Here is a 27,267-nt window from a genome sequence, read left to right as displayed (position 1 = left end):
AGGTGTTGTACAGGTAAAACTTGCTAATTGTAATCCAAATGAAAGAGTTTTACTTTTGCTGGATGTAGAAATCTCAAAGAGTTAAGTTCCAATCTTGCTAAAGATTTCCCTCTTGTTAAAGTTTTCCCTGTTGTGGCAAAATTGGGTACCTTTACATCCATGAAACATATTCAGGGGTAGCCATGTAGCAAAATATAATAGAGAGAATTAGGACCTTCACTCCTATCATTCTCAGACGATGAACTCAAGATGCCATAGAAGTGGAAGCTGATACTAACACAAACCATTCTTGGCTATTTGATGGTGTTTAATACTCATCGTTTGACCTGGGATCCCAAACTAATATGAAAATTTAATGAAAAAAAGGTGAATGTTAGACTAAACTCTCTTTACCTAGGGCATAAAAAGAGGATACTGAGTCAGATCATACAGCCATGTGTCTTACTTTTCTAGAGTAAGCACATGAGAGGTCCCAAAATGAGGGAATTTTGCAAAGAAACTCCTTTTCTTTAGCCTTTCCTCAAACACAGCAGTACTGAGAAATGTGAGGCAGTAACAAAGTCAGTCAAGGGACTGAGTGAATTCTGAACAGGTAGAGCAAAACAGAGCTTGAAAACATTGCAAATTTTCATAAACAATTCCCAGATTCCTCCAGATACCATGCAGGCTATAGGATTCTTTTCATCACAGTGCAAGCTCTGCACAAGGGAAAAAGGCAGAATATGATAGTGTAATTTTGATATCCCAGTTTGGAGTGAGTGGGGAAAGCTGTTATGGTTCCATAGGAGACAAACCTGATGAAGCGATGGTGGGGTTTGATATGGGGGAAAACTGTGAAACACTCTTTCAGCACCCTGAGGATTAGATACATAACATGCATAGAGTGTTGTATGTTACTAATAGACTGTTAGAATGTTACTAACTTTAACATACCTTCAGCAAAAACTTTCTGGAACTAAATTCTATTAGGATCCTCTCACTTTGTCCCAAAGTGTGGCATTGTTTTAAAAAAATAACTACAACTCCCAGAATGCCATGTCCATTGGTTCCATAGACTGAAGGACGTGGGGATTATAATACCCCAAAGTAACTTTACAGACTTCTGCTTTCTCTTCTGCAGTACTTCAGTGGCGCTTCTTTCCATCAAAACATTTTTGACTGGGATATTAAAAGTATAATGTCTAACTACAGTTAAATAACATTGTTTTCATGTACACCCATTGTTCAAGCTGCCTTGTTTAATTTGCCAGATGTAGCGATGCATAACTGGTATGGGTAGTAATTCCATTTGAGTGAAGGAACCAGGCCACATTAGGGCGTTGTGGGGTCATTTAAACAGACCTTTAATATATGAAATAATAAGAGCTTTTTTTAAAAACTTTGCTTTCCTTGTAAATAGATCTCCTTCCTTCAGCTACATTCCTGCCCATTGTTCACCCTCCACCCGCATACCCATCGTGAATTCTATCTAAAATATAAATCAAACAATGAAAGCTTGTTGGTTGGCAGGATCTTGCAAAATTTAGTTCCAGTTATAAATTGAACAGGGTCAGGCTGATGAATTAATTCTAATGGGGTTCTGCTTTTGTTTGGGTCATAAGATATTGTCCTAAATCTGCCCATAATGTCCATGCAGAGTGCCAGCAGAGAGATTGGCACTCTCGCCTTTTGCCTAAGCTAGCGCTCTTTCATTGGGTCAAAAAAAGGAATCTTTCTGACCGCATCTGATAATACTAAATGACCTCCAAGGTAAATTAAATAAAAACCTCAGTGGTCTCACCCCACTATTGTTTTTTGCTGAAAAGGTTCCACCCTGCAGTTGTAGCACACTGCAAAAATCACCTGGTTTTTGTTCACTCTTAAGAACTAAAACTGAATTATGAAAGGATGACTTTGCAAATTTGGGAGAATGCTCAGGGCAATTTTGCTTAACCTCAAGTGTGCAAATATCTTTGGATTATTACCACCAATCACAGTGGCAAATGGCTGGGGATGAGGAGAGTTATCCAGCAACTCCCATTGTCCCCAGTTTATGGGAGGCTGAACAAATTTTTTTTGTATTTTAATCATTCATGTTCAGCTTGTATCTGCAAGTAGTTCTTTGCTGTGCATTTCTTAAGTGTGGCAGACCCATGCCATGCAATTGAATGTTTTGGAGCTAAAGGCCCAATGTAGTTCCTGCAGTCACATCTGTTGTGTTGTGTCCCTAACCATATATAGAAAGTAGAACTGCAAAACTTACAGCACATGGATGATCGTGCCCCTTTTTATTCAGTGGGCAACAGTGGATGTGCATCTGTGTGCATGTGTCACCAGTGAATAATCTGGGCCATGACGATCCACAAGCAGCTGAATCCATGGATCGCTACTAGTCTGCTGATAAGAAGGGTCCACTGTACTTTATATTAGGAAGGAAGTCAAAAATAGGTCTACCCCTTGCCTTCCTTTTTTTTTGGGGGGGGGGGGCTGTTTACAGGTTTTCTTTTGTGTGTAGTTAGAACATGTGGGACAGCCCCCAAAAAGGAGAGGGAATAGCATCTTTTGCTGCTCATAGTCTAGACCAGGAAGAGGCCTTCACTCTTTCTTAAACTGTGCATCTTCAGAAGTTGTATTTTTCTATAATCTTGATTTTTTTTATTAGTTAGTTTTAAAAGAACTTTTAGAACTTCACCAAAAAAAAAAATCTTGATTCTTCATCTTATAGGCTGATTTGAGAACATAAGAACAGCCATAATGGATTAGATTCAAGAACCATCTAGTCCAGTATTCTCTTCACACAAGTGTTTTGGGAAGCCACTAACAGAATATAAATGTAACTACAACCTCTATCTTGTACTCTCATGCAGCTGATACACAGAGGTATATTGCCTTTCATACTAAAGATGAAATATAGTTTTCCTGACTAGCAGTCATTGATGGACCCATTCTCAATGAATTAATCCCATCCCATTTTAAAGCCATCCTAGCTGTCCATCATTATATCTGGTGGCAGTAAATTTCACATTTTACCTGTGTTATTTGTACTTTTATCTGTCCTGAATCTCCCACAATTGCTATATGTACTCAAGTATATGTCTAACATTTTTAGCTTAAAAAAAAACTGAAAAACTGGGTTGACTTATGCATGGGGTCAATGTAAGCACTGTACATGATCAAAACTCTTATCACAGAAGGAACCATTCCCTTCCCTGAGTACTGTGGCAAAAGGCAAGAGCTTAGACCATCCGGAAGCACCTAAAAGAAGCTGTCTCCACTGCTACACTGCTTCTGACCTTTTTGAATGCCTCAGTTTGGCATTTCTCTTCAAAGAAGCACCAACAGGAATCAGGTTTTGAAGGATCTGAATAAGACACTTATGTATGTTTGCTAGCTTTTCCGGGTTCAAATCAGGCAAAGTTATGACACTAAAGTTAAAAACTGTAATCATTGCTAATGTAATCTCTAATTTCTTTGCTTTGTCTTTACATCCTTTTTGCCTTTCATACATTTTCTCAGCCTTGCCTGCTCTTGGTTGCCTTTCCCACACATTGCACAGCCACCAGTTACCATAGGATCTTCCTCATCCATCCAGTTTTTAGGGTGAACACAAACAGTTATAACTGCTGGAGTTTTGTAAGTTCTTTGGCATCATTTTTCTTAGTTTGTCCTTTACGTCTATTGTTACAACCCTTTAAGTTTTACTCTCATCTTATCCATGGGTCGTATCAAAATCCATAGTTTTGGCCCCCAAATTTGCCCCCGACTTATACATGTGGCTGGCTTATAGTCCAGTATATATAGTAAGTTTTATCAAATACCCTTGAATTCTAGGACTATGAAAAATACATAAACTTATATATCTTTATCATGCTTCCTCTTATTGGTCTTTTTCTAATTTAAGTAGCCCCAAGTATATCAGTCTGTCCTCATAGGTGATTTGTTTCCATTCTTTAGTCATTTTGGTTGTCCTTTTCTGCACCCTTTCTATCTCTATAACATACTTTTTAAGGGCAGTGCCCAGAACTGTAAGAACAGCATGATTTTGCCAGTTTTATTTCTTGTTCTATTTCTAGTTATGCCCAAATTGGAATTTGCCTCTTTTTTTTTTTTACACAGCAGCCACACACAGGGTTTATATTTTCATAGTGATATCGACTATGATCCCTAGATCTTTTGGTCATGAGATGCCAGCTCACATCCATCATTGTATATGTAAAGTGGGTTTTGTTTTTGTCCAAACATCATCATTATGTACTAAATCAAAGCCCATTCTTTCATTTTAGAGAGATCCTTCTGGAACATTTTACAGTATCTTTTTCTTCTCATCACCCTAATGAATTTGGCATCAGCAAACCTGACCATTAACATATATCCCTTTAACTACTGGTTTTGCATCAAGATAGTCTCTGTATCACAATCTTGATAGTTATACCTGTTTTGTATTTTCTTTTGAAAGTATTTCGTGTCTGATCCTATATCTTTTAACACAGCTTTGTGTAGTAGAAGTGTGAGCATGTTAGGAGACCTTATAGGCACCTTTGCTTTCACTTACTAGAGTCATACATATTTGTTTCCTTTGCCTATATTAATTGTATTTATTTTTTCTTTATTAAATTTATTAAAATGTGTAATATTTCATTTATTGGTTTTGCCATTACTTTCCTGGTGGTTACACCGTGATGGTGGTTATTATTTTTATTATTATTATTATTATTATTATTATTGAGAAAATTTAAAATTGTACAATAGATTGTATGATATATGAAATGTACATTCAGAAATTTCTTTCCCCATCCCTCCTTTCCTCCACTTCTCCGTTATCATATTTTCCAATACCTAATCATTAAACCAGCTCTTCTTGTTTCTTCCTCTTTTTCTACCTCTTTTTTTTCTTTCTCTTATCTCACTATCCTTTATGCTATTATTCTTTCAAAGACTATGTAATAATCTTAGATGATACACACACACACACAATTCTATTAAACCACATTCCAATGAGATATATCACATATCTTTTTACTTTCTTTTTTCCTCTTTTTAACCATCCTCTTTCCATCGTTTGTTACAATATTTAATAAAGGATTCCCATCCTAAATCATCTTCTTTTATTTCTTCCTCTCTCATTAATTCTGTCAGATTGTCCATTTCTATAACTCCCAGGGTTTTAATTAGCTAATTTCTGGAGCTTTATTTTCTTTCCAATTTTGTGCTATTACTATTCTTGCTGTAGTGACGAGGTATACTATATATTTAAGATATTTCCTTGCGTTTATCTCTTCTACCATATTTAACAGGCATACCTCTGGTTTCTGCTCTATTTTGATTTGCAAGATTTCTTGAATAATTTTATGTACTTCAATCCAATTTTTTTTTAATTCGGGGGCATGTCCACCACATGTGAGAAAATATTCCAGGTTTCTCCTCACATCTCCAACATATATTTTCTTTCCTTTTATATATTTTAGCCAGTTTCGTAGGCAAGAGGTACCATCTATATATTTTGATAAAGTTTTCCTTAATATCTGTACATAATGTGAATTTCAAATCTTTACCCCATGTCCTTTCCCAATTTATAAGTGGGATGTTATGTTTTACATTTTTTGCCCATTGTATCATATTATTTTTAATAGTTTCTGTTGCTTCCAATTGTAATTTCAAACATACAATACAATACAATTTATTGAGTAGCCCAAGGGCCGTTTCAAAATACTAGTAACATAAACATAATTTATATAGTTTTGATATTATCTTCTTTTCTTCTCCTTCGATAATCTCATCTAGTTCTGTTTTAGAATTTGTTATACCTTCTTGTCTTGTATCTGTTAAGAATCTTCCTTTTAATTGTGGTGGTTATTATTTTAATGCAATAGTTTCTGTTTTCTATGTTAAAAAAAATAGTGCTGGTAAGTAGGCAAAATTAATAATATCTTGCCTGCCATTGTGCTTTCCTTCCTTAAAAGCAGTTTGGTAGTTCCTACCAGGTCTTTTGGAAGGAAGGATTAATGCCACAATTGCACTTGCAATGTATTGTGCACCTGGAAAATCAAGTGAGATGTGTTCTGGAAGTGTTTCCATGTGACTGCACTCTAACACACACCCAGAGCACACCTATCAGTAGTCACCTGGTCACAAACTATTTTTAGCTTTTTAATATCCATCTTACTATCTACACTGTTTTACATTTATCAGACATTTATCAGATTGGTTTTGTTGTATGATGCTCTGCGACATTCAGCTAAAAGTCAGGATATAAATATTTTAACAATTTGCATCTATCTCCACCGCCCCACCCAAGCCCCAAAACAGAGCAGTTCTGTGACTGTGGTTATTAATATATTACAATATATGGGTGAGAGAAGAATAATGGAATTAAAACTGGAGACAAATGGAAGTGATACTATGGGATGGGAAGCACTTCCCAAGTTCAGCAGTGTCCAGTTACTGTTCCACTATAAAACCCAAGTGTAAACTGTCTGTTTAGGACTGACCCTTATCTGTGCCTGTCTCCATACAAAAGGTCTTCCATAAATGATACTTTTTCCAAAGTAGAATGCATACATTGTCTGGGCTAAACTGCCTCATCTGTTTTGAGGCTACAGAGTGACTGGGTCTTAACTTCATGTTGCTGTGCTCAGCTACACAGTGATGCTGTGATTTTCAGACTCTGCTGAGATTCCAAGCTTGGGACTGGCCACTTGCGCATACACATAAAGCATTTTTTGAGTTCTGAGTTTGCTCACCAGGGTGAAGCAGCCTCCTCTTCCCCACCCCCAATGTCACACCTGCATCTCAGACCACATTCCATCTATAAACAAGGGCTCAGCTTCTTTCCTCAGCAAAATTTTTCCTGCTGCTTTCTATACAGGCCAGAGTTCAGATGGCTTGTGGTTTCTTTTCATTCCAGAGAAGTGAGTGATCTCTGTGTGGATGTGGAATACGAAATAGTCACTAACTCAGAGGGGGCTTCTTGATAGGGTGCGGTGGGAGGAAGGACTAACTTGGGCTGGGTCTATCTTGTGAAATGCTCCTTTTGGTGGTAAGCAAGGCACCACTCAGAAAAATGTTGGCATGCAAGACATGGGTGTTCATTTACTAACACCCTGTCTGCTTTGGAAAATGCTGTGGCAGGAGGAGAGGGAGTCATCAATGAATGCTTAGAAGTGCAACGTACCCAAAGTGAATGGAATTTGTGGTTTAACTTAGGAGTCCACTTGTTCCTTGTCCTTGAAATGTTGTTGTCAATGTAAGAGCCTGTCATTTTTGAATGGATATCATATTATGCTTAACTTACTGGATTATCACCAAAACCATCAATATGCAAAATATTAAAAAAGCAAATTTAAAACAGCAATGTTGGACTGAATAACAGAAGTTAACAGAAGTTAAAAGGGCATCATCTCAGCCCCTGCTATGAGGTTGGACTGTGCACATCCATAGTTCAATGTGCACCATGAAGATTGTAGTGGCCACAGACACAGATAGATGCCTTGCATATAAGCAAATAGTTGTAGGTCACAGGTGGCTAGCCCTTTACTTTACTTTAGGTGATCCCCAGTGTCATCTATTATACCTTTCCATATCAATTGCCACAGGAGAGGAAATGAAAGACTGTCAGGCTGTCACACATAAGCTTGGAGGCCCAGTGAGACAACATAGCATCTTCAGAAAGATGCTTTGGCTACCATGCCCTATGGTAGGGCCATCAAGATGACAATCCTGTGGATGGCCTTTGTCTCTTCCATTGCTCTGATTCTATGACATATACCTGCATTTCAGTGTTTCAGTTTTGTGAACAGATCTGTATCTGCATACAGCCTCAAGAAAATCAACTCTGAGAGAATACAGGCCATATGGGGAGGGAGACTATGCACTCTTAGTCCAAGTGATGTAAGTGGATTATCTAGTATGGGGAAGATAGGAGCAGGAAACTCTAGCATGATTCTGTGAGGGGAAAAATTTCTAGCCCAATTATGGTAGTCAGATATGGGAAAGTGCATGTCCTGTCAGCCAGTCTTGTGGGCCCAGAAAAAACACATAATGTAGCCTTTATTGAATTGTATCAGGATGCAAGCAAGATATGGCATGACTATATGCTTTCACACATGAAAAATATTATTAAAAGCTTGGCAGATTAAAGAGTACCTTTCAGTCTCAGCCTGCTCCTTGCTATGATAGTTTTCTATATGTGGGGAATTTTTTAATGTAGTGAAGGGACAACAAACAATCTTACAGCATATTCAGGGCTAACACGTTTTACTATGGAATGGAGTCTATTCAACAGGTGCATGAGGCACTGAGAAGCTATCCTCTCTTGCATTCTGAGGTGTCCTGTCCAATGAGGGCACCTGTGCCATGCTCTGAAGGTGTAGCTGTACATAAAGTCTTTTGTTTGTGAAATATATTTGAGGTACAAATCTGTATTATTACCTTGCTACTTCTCTTGTTTTTGTGTTGAGCATGCTTTTGCCTAAGGATTCACTATTGAACAACAGGAATTTATTAGTGGATAGAAACTGTAAAGAAATGCCTCAGAGTATAGACTTCTCTACTTGTAAGGGTTTTGCTTCTAAAACAGGAAGATGACTCTTACTCCAGCTGTGCTACTCCTGTTAGCATCCCAGCAATCCTGTTTTGACCAAGAGGTAACGTAAAACTACCTCATCTCCTAGTCTCTTCAGAAGAAATGTTTCTGCCGCTTTAAAGCAAGGAAGTGAATTCTAAGTTCTGCTGCCTTCTGAGGTGAGACTGACCCAAATGAACTGCACCCTGTTTGTTCTAATCGGTGCTGCAGTTTTCTCAGCTGTTCCTCCTTCCTTTGGCCCATCTCCGACAGGAGAACAGGGCATGGCTTGTTCTGCCTTCCTTCTCAGACCCCTGGGCTATAGCTTTCTAGCCCTCGGATGCAACGAGCAAGTGGCAGGGTGGAGAGACTGGGAGGGGGAATGTCTGTGAAGAGAAGCCCTTCCTGACTGTTTTTTGGCACACAGATTTTCATCTACACATGAGGAGAGTGGCACACTTGCACTTCAAAGGCAGGGAAGGGTAGCACATACTTTCTAAAATAAAGTGTATTTTAAAATGAAATGAGTATGAGATTTGTTTTTCTGGGTAAGTTCTTCCTGGATTCCTCTGTGGTCTCATGTCCTTTGTAATCATCTATGGAAGGCATGGAAGAGAACAACCTTTGGGCACAGCAGCCTTCCATCTCTTTGCACAATGTCAGGGCCCAAGGAGGTTAATTTATTTTGCATCACTTCTTTATTTTTCACCATGTCGATTTTTCTTTTCTTCTTCTTAGGTAAACAACAACGGAATCATCTCCTTTTTGAAAGAGGTGTCTCAGTTTACGCCAGTAGCATTTCCTATCTCCAATGACCGGCGTGTGGTTGCAGCTTTCTGGGCTGATGTAGATAATCGCCGTGCAGGAGAAGTGTATTACCGGGAAACCAAAGACCAGACAATCTTGGAACGAGCCACTAAGGACATCTGGCAGTATTTTCCAGAATTCCCAGACTTTTCTGCCCAGTGGGTATTCATAGCCACATGGTACCAAGTCACCTTCTTTGGAGGAAATTCCCTGTCTCCAGTAAGTGGTTAGGCAAGGGCATTGATGAAGGGTGCAAAATGAGAGGGACTTACTATTAAGCAAGGCAGTGTCGTGAATATATTGAATGACAACTCCCACAAGTCATAGCCTAGCAGATGACTGAGAACTTATGGGAGTTGTAGGACAAAACAACTGGATGATTCTAGGTTGCTTTACTCTTATGAACCATCATATTTTATGTTTTATGGTTGAGGGAAGGTAGGCTATAAAGTGTGATGAGCTGCTAAACTCCAGTCAAACCCAAAGGATGCTTACCAATGGCTCCACTTCATCCTGGAGAGAAGTGACTAGTGAGGGTCCACAGGCTTCTGCCCCAGACCCAGTGCTGTTCAACATCTTTATCAATGGTTTGGATGATGGAATAGAGGGCATGCTTATCAAATTTACAGATAACATCCAATTAGGAAGGGTAGCTAATACTCCAGAGGACAGGATCAGAACTCAAAATGACCTTAACAGATTAGAAAGCTGGGCCCAAACTAATGAAATGAATTTCAAAAGGCAGAAATGTAAGGTGCTACATTTAGGCATAAAAATAAAAGGTACACATATAGGATGGGTAATGCTTGGCTGGACAACAGTATATGTGTAAGAGATCTAGGAGTCTTAGCAGACCACAAGCTGAACATGAGTCAGTGGTGTGATGTGGCAGTTAAAAAAGCCAATGTGATTCTAGGCTGCATCAATATAGTATCAAGATTGAGGCATATTTTAATACCATAATATTTTGTTTTGGTCAGACCTCTCCTGGAATACTATGCCCAGTTCAGGGCACCACCATTCAAGAAAAATATTAATAAGTGGGAACACATCTAGAGGAGGGCAACCAAAACAGTAAAAAGTCTGGAAACTGCCCTGTGAGAGGCAGCTTAGGGAGTTGGGTACGTTCAGCCTGGAGAGGACAAAAGTAAGCGGGGACATAATAGCCCTGTTTAAATATTTGAATGAATGCCATGTTGAAGATGGAGAAGGCTTGTTTTGTGTTGCTCCAGGGACTAGTATACAGAGCAATGGATTCAAACTACAGAGAAAGAGAGCAAACCAAAACATTAAGAAGAATCTAACATCAAGGGCTGTTCAAAAGTGGAGTGTGATGGTCTGTCTTTGGAGGTTTTTAAAGAAAAGCTGGATGGCCATCTATCAGGAGTTCTTTGATTGTGTCTTCCTGCACGGCAGGAAGTTGGGCTGGATGGCCCTTGTGGTCTCTTGCAACTCAATGATTCTTTGATTCTAACAGGGCCATCCAGCCCCCATTTATTTTTATATTCTATCTTTCCACAGTTTAAATATTTAGAAGACAAAATACAAAACAGTCCCAATAATAACAAGTAATATACCCCATGGTTTGAGAAATTATGAAAGTCTTAACTAAAAAACTATAATAGCAGATGAAAGAAGTCAGGCAACAAGAAGCATCAAAAACAGACAAGATGGCTCAACTGTTAAAAGCCAGGATGCCCTTTTCAGAAATCAATACCCTTGTTTAAAATTCTAGGTCAGATTTCTGTCTATTTGACATCTGAACTCTTTAGAATGCAGGTCCTGAGAACTCAGAAAGGGGGAAAGAAAACCTTGATGCAAGAGTTCTAGGAATAAAGAATTTTGCTCCAACAAGCAGTGCTGTACTTCACTGTGGCATTCCTTATGGTTTGGTGTTCATGTTCTTCTTTTTATTTCTGTTTTCCTTTTAGGTAAATACCTTCCAGATTGTCCTCATCACGGATGGCATGCTTTCCTTCACTATCTTCAACTATGAGTCCATCACCTGGACCACTGGCATGCATGCCAGCAGCGGAGGAGACTCAGCAGGCCTGGGAGGCATTGCGGCCCAGGTAGACTCCATGGTCACACCTTGCAAGCAAGTCTTCTTTCTAATACATGACACACCTTCTTCCCAACAGTAATTTTTTATTTTTATTATTATTGTTATTAATTCTTGCTAGGATTCCAAAATAATATGACCTTCCCTCAGCTCCATCTTCTTAAACATTGGCCCTGTAGTTCTGTCTCTTCAGAGCAAAAGACTCACAGGAGCTTTGTTATAGTGGAACTTTAATCTCCTTACATTGGCTGATGCTTCTCAGGTCCTTCCCTTCATTGCCTCAGACCTTTTAAAGAGAGCCAACCAGCAGCGACTGCAGCAAGTACAGTTTCCTTTGGTGTTTTCTCTTTCATCCTGATGGGTTGTTTTCTTTCTTTTAACCGGTGGCTGTTCGGATGTGTGAATTTACCACTAATTGATCTGTGCCTGGCTGCCTGCCACCTCTCATCCGAGTGTCTCCAGTAAGCAGGAAATTGCAGGTGTAAAGGAAATAGACACATTTTCAGCCCCAGAAATTCAGAAGTGCAAAGTTTTATGACTGTAAACAGAGCAGTAACCACACGGTTTGGATACTGTACAGTACTTCAGGAACACCCTACCCTAGTCCAGCCAAAGGGGGGGGGGGGAGGAAGTTGAAAAGTTTTTCACCAGGCATCGGCTTATGACCAAGTTTTTGTGAGAACGTGCTGCTGCAACTCACAAGGCGGTGGAGTGGTTCGGCACGAGCATCTCATGGATCAGCATGGCAAAGGCTGCTGCTGCTTGGCTGAAGCTTAGCAGAGCTGTACTCGTTTCGCGGAAAGGAGTGAGGAAGAGTCCAAGATTTTCTTGGATTTACCCTGTGCAGATGAATGGGGATGAAAATAGGCTCAGCATTTCTGTGTGCTTTCCAGCAAATGAGTCATGGATATTGCGGGGATTGCTGCTGAGGCGTTGCAGTGCCAAGAGCCATTTCAGAGAAGGGTTGCAATAAAGTAGACCATCTGATCTCCCTCCTTCCCTTCACTCCCTCCTTTTTTCTTTTAATGCTGATAGTTCAGCATGGGTCATAGCTAAGGTCCTTAATCATAGATGTCATGCAAAACACTATGATATTCCTTCTAGGATACAAGACTACTCAGGTTTTGCTTGTGTATCTACAGCAGCTGAAATGGGGATCCTAGAGGGAAATAAAAGTGCTTGTCCCAAAGCAGCCTTACAGATAAGTCTTCAAAAGTTAGTGTCCATGAATGCATTCATGAGCTGTCAGCCAACACTAGTCATTTGCGGCCTAGTAGGAATAAAGAAACAACTTCTGTAATGCTTCATTGTGTAGTAACAAAGATATTACAAATGGCCCAGCAGATGACTATTTTACAAGGCTGCATGAAGAAAATGCATTTGGATTGTGTTTATTGCATTTGTATCTCCCTTTTTTTTCCCCTGTGGAAATCAAGATGGTGTATACAGTGAGCCCATCGTATTAACAAACTAGCCATCTGCAAATTGGGGCTCCTATGGATTGCCTCACTCCACGTCATATTGCCCAGTGGCAGTACACACCCACAAGTGTGCTGACATGGGGGCACACACATTGCCACGCATAGGCTAATGTGGGCTTGAGTTACCACAGTTGTCCCCATCCAAAGGAGGTCCTGGAACCAACACCCTGCAGATGGGAGGGGCCCACTATATCTGATTCTTCTTTGCCATCTAGATGGCAAAGCTACAAATCTAGATGGCAAAGTTACTTTTTTAGGCTGCAGCTCGCATATCTCCCTGACAGCTAGCATGGGGATTGAGTTGAAGTCCCTAAAAATAACTTTACAGAACCTGCACGTTTGCTGCATCATATGCCTACAGACCCTGAATGGTAGAGAATGAGTAGGAAAAGCTATCCAGAGCCTGGAACGAATCTGTCTGGGTAGAGGCTCCAAAAGAGCAAAATAGGGTCTTCTTATTCTCCATTGTGAAATCTGCTACCCCAGGCAGGGACTGGAAGAGCAGTGGTGAGGGAGGTTGCATTATCTCATGTCCTAAATACTAGCCTTTCAAATGGGGAAGTGATGACATTAATCAGCCTTAAGCCTAGTGTGAGTGAAATCTGATGCTTCCCTTGCTTATGTTCTTGCAGTCCATTCCTCTGCAGGGCACTGAGGCATGGTGAAAGAAAGAAGTCCCTTGCCTTTTCTTACAACTGCCCTGCTTTTCCCCCAGCGAGAGGTTTCACTCTCTGCCCTTGTCTTCCTAGGCAGGTTTCAATGCCGGTGATGGAAAACGATATTTTAACATCCCTGGATCCCGTACAGATGACATTGTCGACGTGGAGATGACGACAAATGTGGGTATCCCCGGGCGCTGGGTGTTCAGAATCGATGATGCCCAGGTGCAAGTGGGGGGCTGCAACAACACAAGTAAGAGGACAGCAGTTAGGTTTTTTACCAAACCAATTCTTCCAAACTCAGTGCCTGTGCAAGGCAGCAGCCTATACAGCGGGTGTAGTTTGGGTGTGGCAACAGAACCTCTGAAATCTTGGCTCCTGAGCATGAATATAGTGTGAGAAGTATGGAGAGAGGGGGGCATGGAACACATGGGTGCAGAATCAGTATGCAAGCTACAAATTATGTGGAGGGGATGCCTATGCTGCTGAATAGAGAGTCTCTGCCTGTGGAGCTGTGTTCTCTTCTGCCACTGCTAGCTGCAGGATCTTTAGAAAACACTGAAAATCATTATATAAGAGAAATGGAAAAAAGAAGAAAAAATTGGTAACAAGTTTGCTTACAGCAGCGAGATGAATAATAGCAAGGTGTTGGAAAATGAAAATAAATGTAGAAGTGGAGGATTGGTATAAAGAGGTATGGAAATTAGCGATTAATAATAAATTGACATGTAAATTGAAAGTAAAAAAAGGACTATGGAAAATAAATTATTTTGAGGGGATTTGGAAAGAATTCATTGAGAAAGCATTGAGAAAAGAAGATGGAAGACTACCTCCATGAGATGAACTGAAATTCTGGATGGAATATAAGGATGGAAAAGGCTCCAGGGAAGGGGGGCACTGAGGGTAAATATAAAATAACTTGTTAAAATGTAATAGATGTAGGAATATATTCATATATAGAAATATGATATGTATTGTATATATTAAGAATATTAATTAATAATTTAAAAAAAACACTGAAAATAAGGGTGCATCTGCACTGTAGAAATAATGCAGTTTGACATCACTTTAAGTGCTGCAGCTCCATCCTATAGAATCCTGGAGTTTTAACAAGGTCTTTGGCCTTCTCTGCCAAGGACTGTTGGTGCCTTACAAAACTAATAATCCCTGCATCCTACAAAAAATTCTGTAGGATGGAGCCATGACAGTTAAAGTGGTGTCAAACTAAAGTATTTCTACAATGTACTGTACATGCATTATGAAACAAGTTAAAATAAAACATCCATGGAACACTTTGAAATGAATTAGATTCACATATCTGTGTTTTTAAAAAGAGCCTTAAGGCATAGGGCTGCAAACTTAACAGCAGAGTAATCAGTTGAATGAAGTTGACTGATTGTGGAGAACAACAGCACAATCCTGTGCACGTCTACTCAGAATAAACCCCACCAAGATCTGTCGGGACTTATTTATATATGTGCATAGATAGGACTGCAGTCAACCTTTAATTGATAAGGGCATATTCTAATTCAGTTAAGTTAAATTTTAATTCAGTTAAGCTTAAATGTTTTGTTTTTGCAGCTATTTCAGTTCTTGTATCTTACCATAATATGGAATGAAAGAGTATATGTGAAATATTACTTTTTTAACAACTGTAAATGATAACATTTCTTTAAATTCCATATTCAAATGCACCTTTATTGGGAGTTTAATAATACTCAAATTTATTTTAAAAGCTCAGCAAACTAGTAATTCATCTAAAAGTCATATTATTAATCCATTAAAAAGGGGAAAAGCTCTTTAATTGGCTGACAGCTTGGATTCAAACAGTATTTTCCCCCCAGGAGTTCTGCTTTGCAATGTGGACAATGTCTTGTTTTGGAGAAGGGTATTTTGGGAGTTCACTTAAAATCTATATGCAGCTGGGCGGCTCTGAAAGAGAACTTGGACTGAAGCCTTTGCTTTCCTAAGCCTTCAGCCCTCCTATCTAAGATATGAATTACACTTTGTCATAAAAGAGGAAATGTTTTTTTAAAGACAAAAAAAGATAAATTTTGAAAGCCATTATTATATATGGAATTGTAATATATTTCAGCAGAATGGGAAGAACTGTTACAACATGCCTGCTATGTGCCTTCTCAGTCTACTCTCCAGGTGCCAACTGTTTATTGGCAACTCAGAAGCCTTTATCATCTGTTCTGGGAGTCTTGATCCTTTAAGCTGGGCTTTAGAATTTACAAGAAGCTTCTTACTTTCAAAAGAATTTTAGTTTAGTTTTGTTTCTTTTTCATTTGCTACAAAATTTCAGCCCGGCTGAAATGCAGACCGGCTAAGTTGAATTGCATGGTTTAAAACCAAACGCAGTACTTTTTTCTACAAGCCCAATATTTTAATTCTAGACCAAATGGGTTTAGGGCTACAGGAACAAAGAAGGTTGTGGCAGTCCATTTTCACTGTTGCTGCAATGTATTTTAAGAGTTGGCTGTTCTTGCCATCCTCTACTGAAGAGTGGGTCTAATTCTTTCTACAGCTTCAGTTTGCCTGACACTCCGCCCTTGTCTAAATGGAGGAAAGTGTATTGAAGACTGCATCACAGGGAATCCCTCCTACACCTGTTCTTGTCTGGCTGGCTTCACTGGAAAACGATGTCATATCGGTGAGTTTTGTCCTGACTTTTTCATGGTCTTGTACAGAGGAGCCATAGTCAAGTAGTAGAGTGCTTTTGTTGTGTGCAGAAGATTCTAGGTTAGTTCTAGCATCTTCAGTTCTGAGGATCTTGATCAAAAGGTCCAAGAATGACCTCTGTGTGGGACCCTCAGAGCCACAGTTAACTGGAAACTTTGAAGTAGGCTGGAGGTTTTGTTAAATATAAAGTTGCTTCCTACATATATTTCTTTCTTTTTTTCTTTTTTTTTACTATCCTTCCTGCTATCTTCCACATTCTGTAAAAACTGAATGTTTATGAGTACTTCCTTTTATTTGACTTTGGTACACTACAATTAGTCACTTTCTTGTATGCGGTGAAGGGGGCACATGCTAGCCCTTTCTTTAAGAATCTTGGTGACTACTACCACAGTGAATGCAACCTACCAGTTTGGGGGAATTAGCTTTGATGGCATTGAGAAGATATTTTCAACTGTATATTTTCCCATAGAAGTATTCAAACTGTTGCCATGAATGGGCTATATAACTCACAGTAGTTTAGCATAATGAAAATCATTTAAAGCAATGATAAGCCCCATACGCAGCCCCTTCCTGGTCGTTTTTGTGGCCCATCCTACCCCGCATCCCTGCTGCCAGTGCTGCAGGTATAGTGGCAAGACCTGTCATATTTGCCTTTAAACAAGGCGCTTCCACATTAAACAGATCAAATGGAAAGCACCCACCACGTTTGGAAACCAATTAGGACCCCAGAAATTTTCCAGAAGAGCAAACTGGTTCCCAAACAAGCCGTGTGCTCAGTGTATGGCACACTCCACTCTCTAGCTTCCTTCTTATCCTCTTGCAGATGTGGATGAGTGTGCTTCCAACCCATGTCGGAACAGAGCCTCTTGTATTGATGGGATCAACAGCTTCAGTTGTCAGTGTCCACCAGGATTTAAAGGAGCTACATGTGAAATTGGTGAGAAGCATTGTGTAAGGGCACACACAGGAAAGTCAACTTATGGGTAAATTTAGGTCATTATAAAGGTTTACTTGCATCAGCACCTCTACATTACAGTTCTACTTTAGGAATGAGGAATGAAGATGCATGACCTGCCCAAACCATGGTATGAAATGTGACATCTTCCCCACTAGGACCACAAGTAGCAGATAATCATTTTACATGTGAAATTGAGATGGAGAAATTGCTTCCAGGAAGGGTGTCCTACTAGTACTCTACTGAAATGTTCTGGGTCAGGAAATGTTACATGCAATTTATAAAAGTGTTTGCAATTTGCCTTTAATTTGCTCCCTCCTGCTGTCAACACAGAAAATGGAGAGGCTAGCATGTGATCACACCCATTCCTAAATAAGTTCTAGATGTGGAGGGCCTTACTGCAAAAGGTACAGATGGCAGATATTAGCAGTTTGTGACAAATACTATCATCACCTGTGGAGAGGTGGTGAGGTTATGTTGTTTCTAACCAAGATTGTGCCCAAAGAGACTCAGAATCATCCCATTCCCATGACATGACTAGCCAGAAATCTGTGGGAATCCTGGTTTGTCACAAGCTAGCAACTTGCTGGGGCACTGTCCTCAGTCACCCCTCTTGCCCCAAAGGTAGCTTCCCTTTAAATTTCTAGCTAGAAGTCAAAATTGCACTATTTAATTTGGCCTTTGGTCCTAAAGCAGGATTGGTTTTGGTTGTTATTGTTTTTTTAAATTGTATATTTTTAAAAGAACTGGTTCATCTTTTTTAAAAAAATGTTTAGGTCTGCTTATAACAAATATTTTAAAATTTTAAGCGTTGCTTTTGCCCTAGCAGGCTAGGGGATGTATTGTACTTTATTTCATTTTCTATAACATTCAAATAATACCTTTATTGGACCAACCAAAATGCACAATTGCATGTTGCAAGCTTTCAAAGTCACACTGGCTTCTTCATTAGGCAAACAGGAGAAAAAAATTGAAGATGTTCATCATAAGCCTGCATTTTCTGTTTCTGGTCTTAGTTGAGATGGTAGGGAAGGCTGTCTGCAGGCTATTTTATTTTTATCCCACCTTTCTCCTAACATGAGGCCAATGCAGTTTACATCAGTTAAAACAAATACTTAAGTAAACCACAGAGCTTCACCCTGCAGTTCGGTTACTGTGCTGTCTGGTAGTGAGGGGGAATTTCAGGCCATGAGAGTAGCTGAGGAACATACTCCAGCACAGTAGTTGTTCAGAACAAGGCAAAGTTCCCATGGATCTCTGACTTCTTATGTCACAGTAATTTGCCCAGTATATCACATGAGCAACAATTAATATAATAATTCACCCCATAAATAAACAATTACAAATAACCAAAGAATAATTATGTGATAAAAATATCAATTAGTCCATAGGGCATAAAGTAAAACAAACTGAAACACAGCATAATCTAGTCCAACAGCTTAGAACTAAATGAGAGAAAGACTAAAACCTAAGGCAAAAATAGAAATAGATGTCTGTTCAATGACGGCAAAGTAGGATTCTTCACAATTACACTGCCAAGACTGGTTGGCACCTATTCCTCCCACTCATGGAAATCTTCCTCCCATCTCTCATCTGTGCTTCCTCTCTTATTCCCTTCTCCATCTCTTCAAGATTGTCAGTCCTCTTTGGAGCCATGCATACTATGTACTCATGGTGCTGGTGATGCTACTCAGTTATTCTCCAGCAAGTGCCCCTCTCAGATAGTCATCCCAGGGCTGCAGACTCTTATCAGGGAGTAGAGTGCTGCAATGGGGCAAGACAGGTAGGAATGCACAATCCGCAGAAAAAAAGAGATAATAATTCTAGAGTCTGTGCCAAGATACAAATTTTAGTATGGATGGAAGTAACGCTGGGAAAAGGAGGCGAGGTAGGAGAGATCAGATTTGTGAAAAGGAACTATATTTGTGACTAAATTAACCATGGAATATTCCTGAATAACTCTCCTGGCAAAACATCCAGGCACAATGTCCTGTTTAGGGCCTCCTGCTCACTTTGGCCATTCCATAACCGAGAACATGCAACACCATCCCACCCCCCAATTGTGTGCTATTTGCTGTAACTATTATGTGCACTGGGTGTCAGGGTGTGCTACCTATATATTTTGCATATGTGTGATCAATTAAAGGGGAGTCTATCTCTGTTGCATCCATCATCACTGCCAACCTATTATCAAAAAATAAATATAAATATTCAAATATATTTGGTTTCAGAACTTTGACTGTGTTTTTTTCCCCAGCCTTGCAAGACCTATTTCAGCCTTTAAGAGGACCTATGACAAACTAGTAACTGGTTGTAGTTAATTAAAACTTGACTTCTTTCCATTTCATTTTCTGCTGCAGTGTTGGAATGAAAGCATGTGCCCACAAAAGGCACTTCAACTAGGTAGGCTTTGAGCAATCATAATTTCCATATTCTTTCCTTTTCAGACGCTATGTCTTCCCATCCCTGTCTCTCTTTTGGTGTTACAGAAAAGATATATAGTTATTTCTGGCATCTGGAGTGATATGCATGTTGAGAGACTGGAAAAAGGATAATGTATATCTCTTATCTGAAGGACCCATGTAGCAGCTTGCAAGTACCATACAGCATGTGTGCTTATATCAACAGAACAGCAATATCTCTTTGTCCTAATTTAATCTTTCCTTCCTTCCTTCCTGAAATATTGTAGAGGAGTCTCCATGTGAAGCCAAAGAATGTCATAATGGTGGAGAATGCCAGGTCACAAACAGAACAGCTGTGTGCCTTTGTCAGTCAGGTTATACTGGAGAAGATTGTGAGATAGGTAAGCAATCAGTAAGCATATATAGGAAGATCATTAGTAATGTGAGCCAAAATCAGAACTGGAAGATTGTTCAAGGCAAAGCAATGTGATTCTGTTAGTACATGTTGCTGTTAGCAGGTGGCATATATCATCACAATCCAGAAATCCAATACATGTCTATATTTGTGCATATAGGGTAATATTCAGCTCATATTGTGTGGAAGCTCCAGGTTGGTGATTCATATTTTTTCTAGATCTGATTAAATCCCTGTCTAGTCCATCATTTTTTTCCCCATTTGTTTTGGCCAAACAAATTAGAAGCCAACATACCAACAGCATGGGTGTAAACAGCAGCCTCCCAGTCACATTCCTCAACAACTGGCATTGGCATCACCTTTGATGTGGAAGTCCTGAAATCCAATGTAAGACTAGTACCCTGCTGGTGCTCTTGGACTTCTCAGCAGCATTCGATACCATAGGCCATGGTATCCTTCTGGAATGCCTGAGAGAATTAAATGCCAGGGGCACTGTGCTCCAGTGGCTCCGTTCCTACCTCTCAGGCAGATTCCAGATGGTGAGGCTGGGGGATAGTTGCTCCTCTAAGAGAGAGCTGACATTTGGTGTAACTCAGGGCACCATCCTGTCTCCCATGCTATTTAACATTTACATGAAGCCGCTGGGAGAGATCATCTGGAGACATGGGGCACGGTGTTATCAGTAGGCTGATGACACTCAAATTTATTTCTCTGTGCCTCCGACTCTTGCAGTGACCAAGGATGGCATCTCTCTTCTAAATGCCTGCCTCGAGTCGGTAATGGGCTAGATGAGGAAAAACAAACTCAAGTTGAATCCAGAGAAAACGGAGATACTAGCAATAGGATCCCCCAGGCCCAGGCAAGGAGTTTTGCCAACCTGTCCTGGACGGGGTCACATTTCCCCAAAAGGACAAAGTTCACAGTTTGAGAGTACTCCTGGACCCGTCTCTACAGTTGTCATCTCAAGTAGATGGGACTGCTAGGAGTGCTTGGTGCCAGCTTCGGTTGATACACCAACTGTGCCCTTACTTGGACCAAAAGGACCTTGAAGCAGTGGTACTTGCACTGGTAATCTCTCATTTAGATTTCTGCAACGTGCTCTACATGGGGCTACCTTTGTACCAAAACATCTCACCTCTGTTAGTATTGTATGTTTTTATGGAGAGTCGACTAATTGTATTGTATGGATAGTAATATATATTTGTATGCTATGTAGTTATGTTTTTATTGTTGAAATATGCTGACTGCTGTAATCCCACCTCGATCCGTAGGGTGAGGCGGGAAATAGAAATAAATTTTATTATTATTATCAGTGGTGGTAGTAGTAGTAGTAGTAGAGTAGAAAGCCCCAACAGTGTATTTACACAGATTGGTGAGGCTTGGCTTTAGAGAGATAGGAATAATGTATCCAGGTATCAACAGCATGGCAGAAGCTGTGGCACCTAGTGTGCCTGTATAGTCCATTAGAAGCTTCTGTCACCCCACATGGGCCCATCAGTTCCATCCTGGCTTGTGGGGGTGGGTGTGACTGTACCTGAGTGACTAGCATATAAACTGGCCTAATCTGTACTTCATTGTTTTTGTGTGCCTTCAAGTCATTTCCAATTTATGGTAGCCCTAAGGCAAGCCTATCATGGGGTTTTCTTGGCAAGATTTGTTCAGAGGGGGTTTGTTTTTGCCTCCCTCTGAAGTATCTGACTTGCCTAAGCTCACCAACTGGGTTTTCATGGCCAAACTGGGATTTGAACCCTGGTCTCTAGAACCCTAGTCCAATGCTCAAACCACTATGCCATGCTGGCTGCCTGTATTACCTGACATATATTATGGGACAACAGTGAGAACTCCTTGCATAAGGAAATATCAGAGGTCTCCTTGTGCAACTGAGAGTAGCACAAACATAATGCCACCTTTGAATCCAGGCCAATATATAACCACCATGACTAATTGCTGCGGAGTTTACCTAATCACCTTTTAAAGTTTCAGGTCAATGGCTTTCATTACATCTTGTGCTAACAAATTCCACAGTTTAATATGCTGTGTACAAAAAGTATTTCCTTTTGTCTAAGCATGTAACTCAATACTTGGGAATGACAACCTTTAAAATGTGCCTAAATAGTGGGTTTTACCCCTCGCTAGGCCTACAGCCTTTTTTTAGACTTGATCTTTTTGTTATTTGCTTTACAGAAATAAATGAATGCGAGTCCAACCCATGCCTGAATGGTGGGCGATGCATAGACCTGGTGGACAATTTCACTTGTGTGTGTGTGGTGCCATTCACAGGACAGCGCTGTGAAACAGGTGCCTTGATTTTATAACTGCATGGCAGCACCTTCCTCCTCACATAGCTAGACTCTCTCTCTCTCTCTCTCTCTCTCTCCTCATAATTCTTTCAGACTTCCTACAAGGAAGTCCAGCCCAGCCTTGTACCTGTTGTATCTGATTATTTAGCTGCATTGGGCTCTACTGAGGCTCCTGACTCTTCTTGCTTTAGATCCTACAGCCTGTGAGGGCAGGAACTGCAAGAACCGGCAGACATGCAACTATATTCGCCCTGGGCGCTACATCTGCACATGCTCTCCAGGCTACTATGGGAACAACTGTCAATATGGTAAGATGGACAACTACGCAGCCATTCACATTTCCAAGAATAATGTGTTTGTGGCTCTGGAATATGGTTATCCTTTGGATTGCTCCTACTTCTGAATTTTGCAATGCCATTCTTGGCTCAAAAACTGGATACAGAAATGTGTGTATCAGAACAGCAGATGGTAAAAATCCACATGTCAGGAGAACATGCATATGAAAATAAATGACAATTTTCATGTATTAAAAAAAAGGAAATACAGACTGATGCAGAAACTAGGCAGAATGGACTTTTAACTGACTACATGTGAAATGACATGAACCACAAATAGACTGATTCCTTCATCCTTAACCTACAGCAACCCAGAGAGAAAAATAATAAGTCTATATGATCACTTCTGTCAATGGAGGTCCCAGATTCTTAGATCACTTATGCCTGTCCTAGAAAGCATTTCACTTCCTCACCTCGTCCATTGACAGGTTTTATGTGACTTTGATGTTTCTCCTAGTTATCCAGCTGTTTGTCAACACAACAGTTGTTTACCTTCATCCCCATAGGCTGAATTTTACTTCTTGTCATTATGCATTTTGCCTGAAGGCTTATGCCCTTCTTGCCACTTGAATAACTAGGCACATGTTATTTGTTTGTTTATGATGTCATTTGTAATTTGCCTTTTGGCCTATTGCAGCTTACGGGTATTAAAAATCCAGATACAATTTAAAGTTAAAAACAGAAAAAGCATATAAAAGTAGTCATTAAAATATAATCGACTAGCAAAAAATTTAGACCATCAGAATATTTAAGGCAGAACCATTAAAACATCTTCAAGCAACAGGAAGACTAAACATCATTCTTTACCAAGAGACCACCAACTGAATCTCCTTAGAGTTCCAGAGTCTGAGTGCCACACTGAGAAGGCCTTGCTCTGCATCCCAGCACCCAGTAACACTATGGTAGAACTCAAACACATAGCCATGTTAGTCTGAAAAATCAGTATGCAAAGGGATCTTGCAGCACCTTTTAAACTAACTGAAGGACAGAAGATAATAGCATGAGCTTTCATAGACTTGAGCCTACTTCCTGAGATGCATCTGAGGAAGTTGGCTCAAGTTTTTGAAATCTCATACTACCAATTTCTGTCTTTCAGTTAGTCTCAAATGCGCTGCAAGATTCGTTTGCATACTGTAGTAGAATGTCGTAGAAAGCCTCAGATGACAAATTGTGTGTGCAAGTTCATGATGGAGATTCTTCAGCTATCATGGTCCAAGCTTCAATTTGTTAGGCTGCCCTTATAAAAATAAAATTCTTAATTTATGTTCTTTGTGGAGAATAGATTCATAGATTGCATAACATAGACAAAAGCTGAAAAATATGTGTTGAGATGTTCTTGGACTGCAAGTCCCAGCAACCTTTGCCAGCATAGAAAATGGGGAGGAATGGTGGGAAATGCAATTTAGTAGTACATGGTGGGCTGCACAGATCCCAGCCCTACCATATACAGTAGCTTCTGTAGCACATTGCTGGAAAAACTTTATTCTCATTTTCAATGCAAAGCTGTTATTTCATGAAACCATTCAGGCAATTTTGGATCAAAATCACACAAATTAATCCAGCTTAATATTTCTTTAAGCTTCTCTTAAAATTCTCCAGTGTTTTCCAAACAGTGTTTTGTTATAGTTTCTCCTGGTATCCCAATTCCTTTATATCTCCATTTACATCTATTATCTTGTTCACAACAGAGAAGAAAAACTGTATATTGAACCCTATCCTAACTTTCATGTATCTGAAGACTCTTTATTAAGTGCAGTCAGTCTTGTTTGTTTGTGCTAGAGAAACATAGTGCTTTCCCTCTTTCCTTATGCCAAAATCTTTCACTAATATTTTGTAGGTGGACCAAGAATGCCCAGTGCATGTATCTCCAATCCATGCCAGAATAAGGGCACTTGCCTTGAAACCAGCCAAGGTTACGTATGTGAGTGTGCTGAAGGATACACAGGCACAGATTGCAGAGATAGTAAGTATAAGATTCCAAGGACAGAACTATATGAATTCTCAGTCATGTGGATATTTTCATTAAGTTTTGTGTGGCGACAGTCCTATTCAGAGCAGCTATGAGAAGGTACAAGCTGGTTAAAAAGTTCACAGTAGCTGTTTGAGCTCTGTGGCTGCCTGAAAGGGGAAAATGATGCTCCCTGCTTTCTGTCTTATCTTGTTCTGAGGGCTCCTTCAGAATCAGCCATTATGGGCAGGCGCTCTGGGAGTCTGCCAGGGCTACAGTGGTCCCAAGGTAACTCATCCACAATGCCTTGCTCTGAGAACCTGTCAGAACTAAAGTTTGCAGGGGCCTATTTCACTCTGTAGAGTCACACACCAATCAGTAAGGCTGTCTAGAGCAGTAGGGTGGGCTCCTTCATATGGGAGGACTATAATTCATGACTATTTATGCACTGCTACCTGATGTGAGAGCCTTACCTTTCTTAATGGGAGAGAGCACTCTAAAAATTCACATGGAGTTGGGGAAATCATCATTTCCATCCTGATGGGCCTCAATTCATAACAATTGTGCTGCCCCTAAGCTGGTTTTGACTCTAGGAGGCATGAAGTACTCATATCTTTGACCACCACCCATAATCTCAGAGAGATTATTTTGTTGAGAAAAAGAATAAATTCCCTCTCACACTGTGCAAATTTCCAGCTCATGCTCAGCTTCTTTTAGCAGCTTTCCAGCTCATGCTCAGCTTCTCCTAGCAGCTTCTAGCTTTTAGAAAAGCAACCAAAACAATCACTGAAGACATTCACATGACAGAGCATTGATGTAGCTCTGCCCTAAAATTTGGTTTGTATGGTTATTTGCATGCATTGATTCTGGCATGGTGATGACACCACAACATTACTTAGGTGTATGGAAGGATTGTTACCAGTACTGTTATATCTTCAATGTGTAACAAGATAATTACTTACCATACAATGATTTGGACTATAGCTTTACAGTATTTTAGTACAAAGAGTCCTGAGATGTTGATACGTGCCAAGATTACTGTATCGTCTAGTACAGGGGTAGGCAACCTTTTTGAGCCGGGGGCCGGGTTGCTGTCCCTCAGACAACTGGGGGGCCGAAGCCAAAAAATAAATAATTAAATAATTTAAAAAAATTTTTTAAATAAATAAAAAAACCGGGACAAATGTAGGACAAAATTTTCAAATGGTGGACACTTTTTTTTAAAAAGTGGAGGACACGCAAAAAAATTTGCTGATTTTTTTTAAAATGTTAATATAAATGCATGTTTCTGAGGCATCTATAAACAATTGCCCCCCTTGCCCCTGCGCGTGAGAGGCCAAAGGCCCCGGCGGCAATCGGCGGCAGGACCAGGCTGGGGCCGGTCCCAAGGCCTTGCTGGGCCGCATCCGGCCGGCGGGCCGCAGGTTGCCTACCCCTGGTCTAGTACAAAGAATTGCAGAACTGTGAGTTTCAACATGTTAAAAGAGCAATAGCAATAGCAGCTTTATTTATGTACCACTTCATACTACACTAAGCAGTCTCCAGGCAGTTTACAACTGTAAGTTAATTGCCCCCCAAAAGCTGGGTACTCATTTTAGCGACCTCAGAAGGATGCCAGACTGAGTCAACCCTGAGCCCCCTGGCTGGGATTGTACTCACAACCTTGTGGTTTGTGAGTAAGCAGCTGCAGTACCAGCATTTAGCCACTGTGCCACCAGGGCTCCTGTTGCATAAATTGTACTTCAACGTGTGGGACAGTGGTTCTCAAACTTGTTATAACTTGTCATTATTTTTCTAATTGTTCTTTCATTGGAGAAAATTTTAGTGCATTTTTTATTTTTAAAAAGTGCAAGTGATGTAAGATACATTAAAACCAATATTTTTTTTAAAAAAAAACTAATAAAATAATTGATTAAGAATCAAAGTAATGAACAATGTTAAGAGTTAAGAAAATGATCAGAAAGACAGCAGGACAAACAAATAAATTAACAACACAATGGAAGCCTGCCTAATCTCATTCTAAACTGTGGGCACTATAAGAGAGCCAAACAAACTAGGCAACAATAAGCAGAGCCATGTTATTATAGACTCTCATTTGGGTGATAAAGATTATTGTATATAAAAATCCTTCCTCAGAATATACAGAGAATCAATGCCCACTGATTTTTCAGCTTTTATTGCTTTGTTACAACAATTTAATGAGCTAATGCATCAAATCTGCCCAGGTAATATTTTAATGCAGAATCTCCTAAGCAAAACCTCATCTCCGTTACTAACGGAGCTGCAATTTTCTCCATCTTCTCACTGTAGGTTCATCTCTTGTTCTCTCTATTTCCAACCCTGCTCACACACACCCCTTAGTCCTTTTGCACTCTTCCTACCCATGCTAGGAAACACTGGCTCATGTCATTCTGCAGAGGAGGGAGGGTTGAGTGTGGAGTACTGCTTTTAAAAGAAACAACAAGGCTCATTAGAGTTGCTGAACAGAGCACAGATATGGCCACAAGGGAGCCTTTGATAGGTGGAGCTTGATGACTCCAGAGGGGAGCAGCGGCTGGTTTATAATTTGCAGTCTCTTGGGTGTTAATTAAGGTAAATATCTGAGGTCATGAGAAAAGGGAGTAAAGATTCTGTCACCATAGCACTCATAGCCAAACTTAATCCAGATCCCTCCCTACA

General features: G+C 40.1%; 1 protein-coding gene across 7 annotated transcripts in view; it reads left to right on the top strand.

The window, feature by feature from the left end:
• The window catches only part of SNED1 (sushi, nidogen and EGF like domains 1), a 91,288-nt gene that overhangs the window by 26,645 nt on the left and 37,376 nt on the right, over nucleotides 1-27,267 (top strand). For 4 of the 7 annotated variants that reach the window (XM_042458895.1, XM_042458894.1, XM_042458893.1 and 1 more), the window contains exons 2-10: nucleotides 9,278-9,565; nucleotides 11,278-11,418; nucleotides 13,639-13,801; nucleotides 16,079-16,204; nucleotides 17,057-17,170; nucleotides 19,878-19,991; nucleotides 22,190-22,303; nucleotides 22,497-22,613; nucleotides 24,478-24,603. In XM_042458895.1, the coding sequence (XP_042314829.1) occupies nucleotides 9,278-9,565; nucleotides 11,278-11,418; nucleotides 13,639-13,801; nucleotides 16,079-16,204; nucleotides 17,057-17,170; nucleotides 19,878-19,991; nucleotides 22,190-22,303; nucleotides 22,497-22,613; nucleotides 24,478-24,603 (1,303 nt within the window). Of the gene's footprint in view, nucleotides 1-9,277; nucleotides 9,566-11,277; nucleotides 11,419-13,638; nucleotides 13,802-16,078; nucleotides 16,205-17,056; nucleotides 17,171-19,548; nucleotides 19,592-19,877; nucleotides 19,992-22,189; nucleotides 22,304-22,496; nucleotides 22,614-24,477; nucleotides 24,604-27,267 lie in introns of those variants that run through there. The other 3 variants (XM_042458899.1, XM_042458898.1, XM_042458897.1) reach the window with 3 other exon arrangements.

This window comes from Sceloporus undulatus, chromosome 3 (genome assembly GCF_019175285.1).
Source record: "Sceloporus undulatus isolate JIND9_A2432 ecotype Alabama chromosome 3, SceUnd_v1.1, whole genome shotgun sequence".
Taxonomy (NCBI): Eukaryota; Metazoa; Chordata; class Lepidosauria; order Squamata; family Phrynosomatidae; genus Sceloporus; species Sceloporus undulatus.
This window is presented reverse-complemented; position numbering and strand designations above follow the sequence as displayed.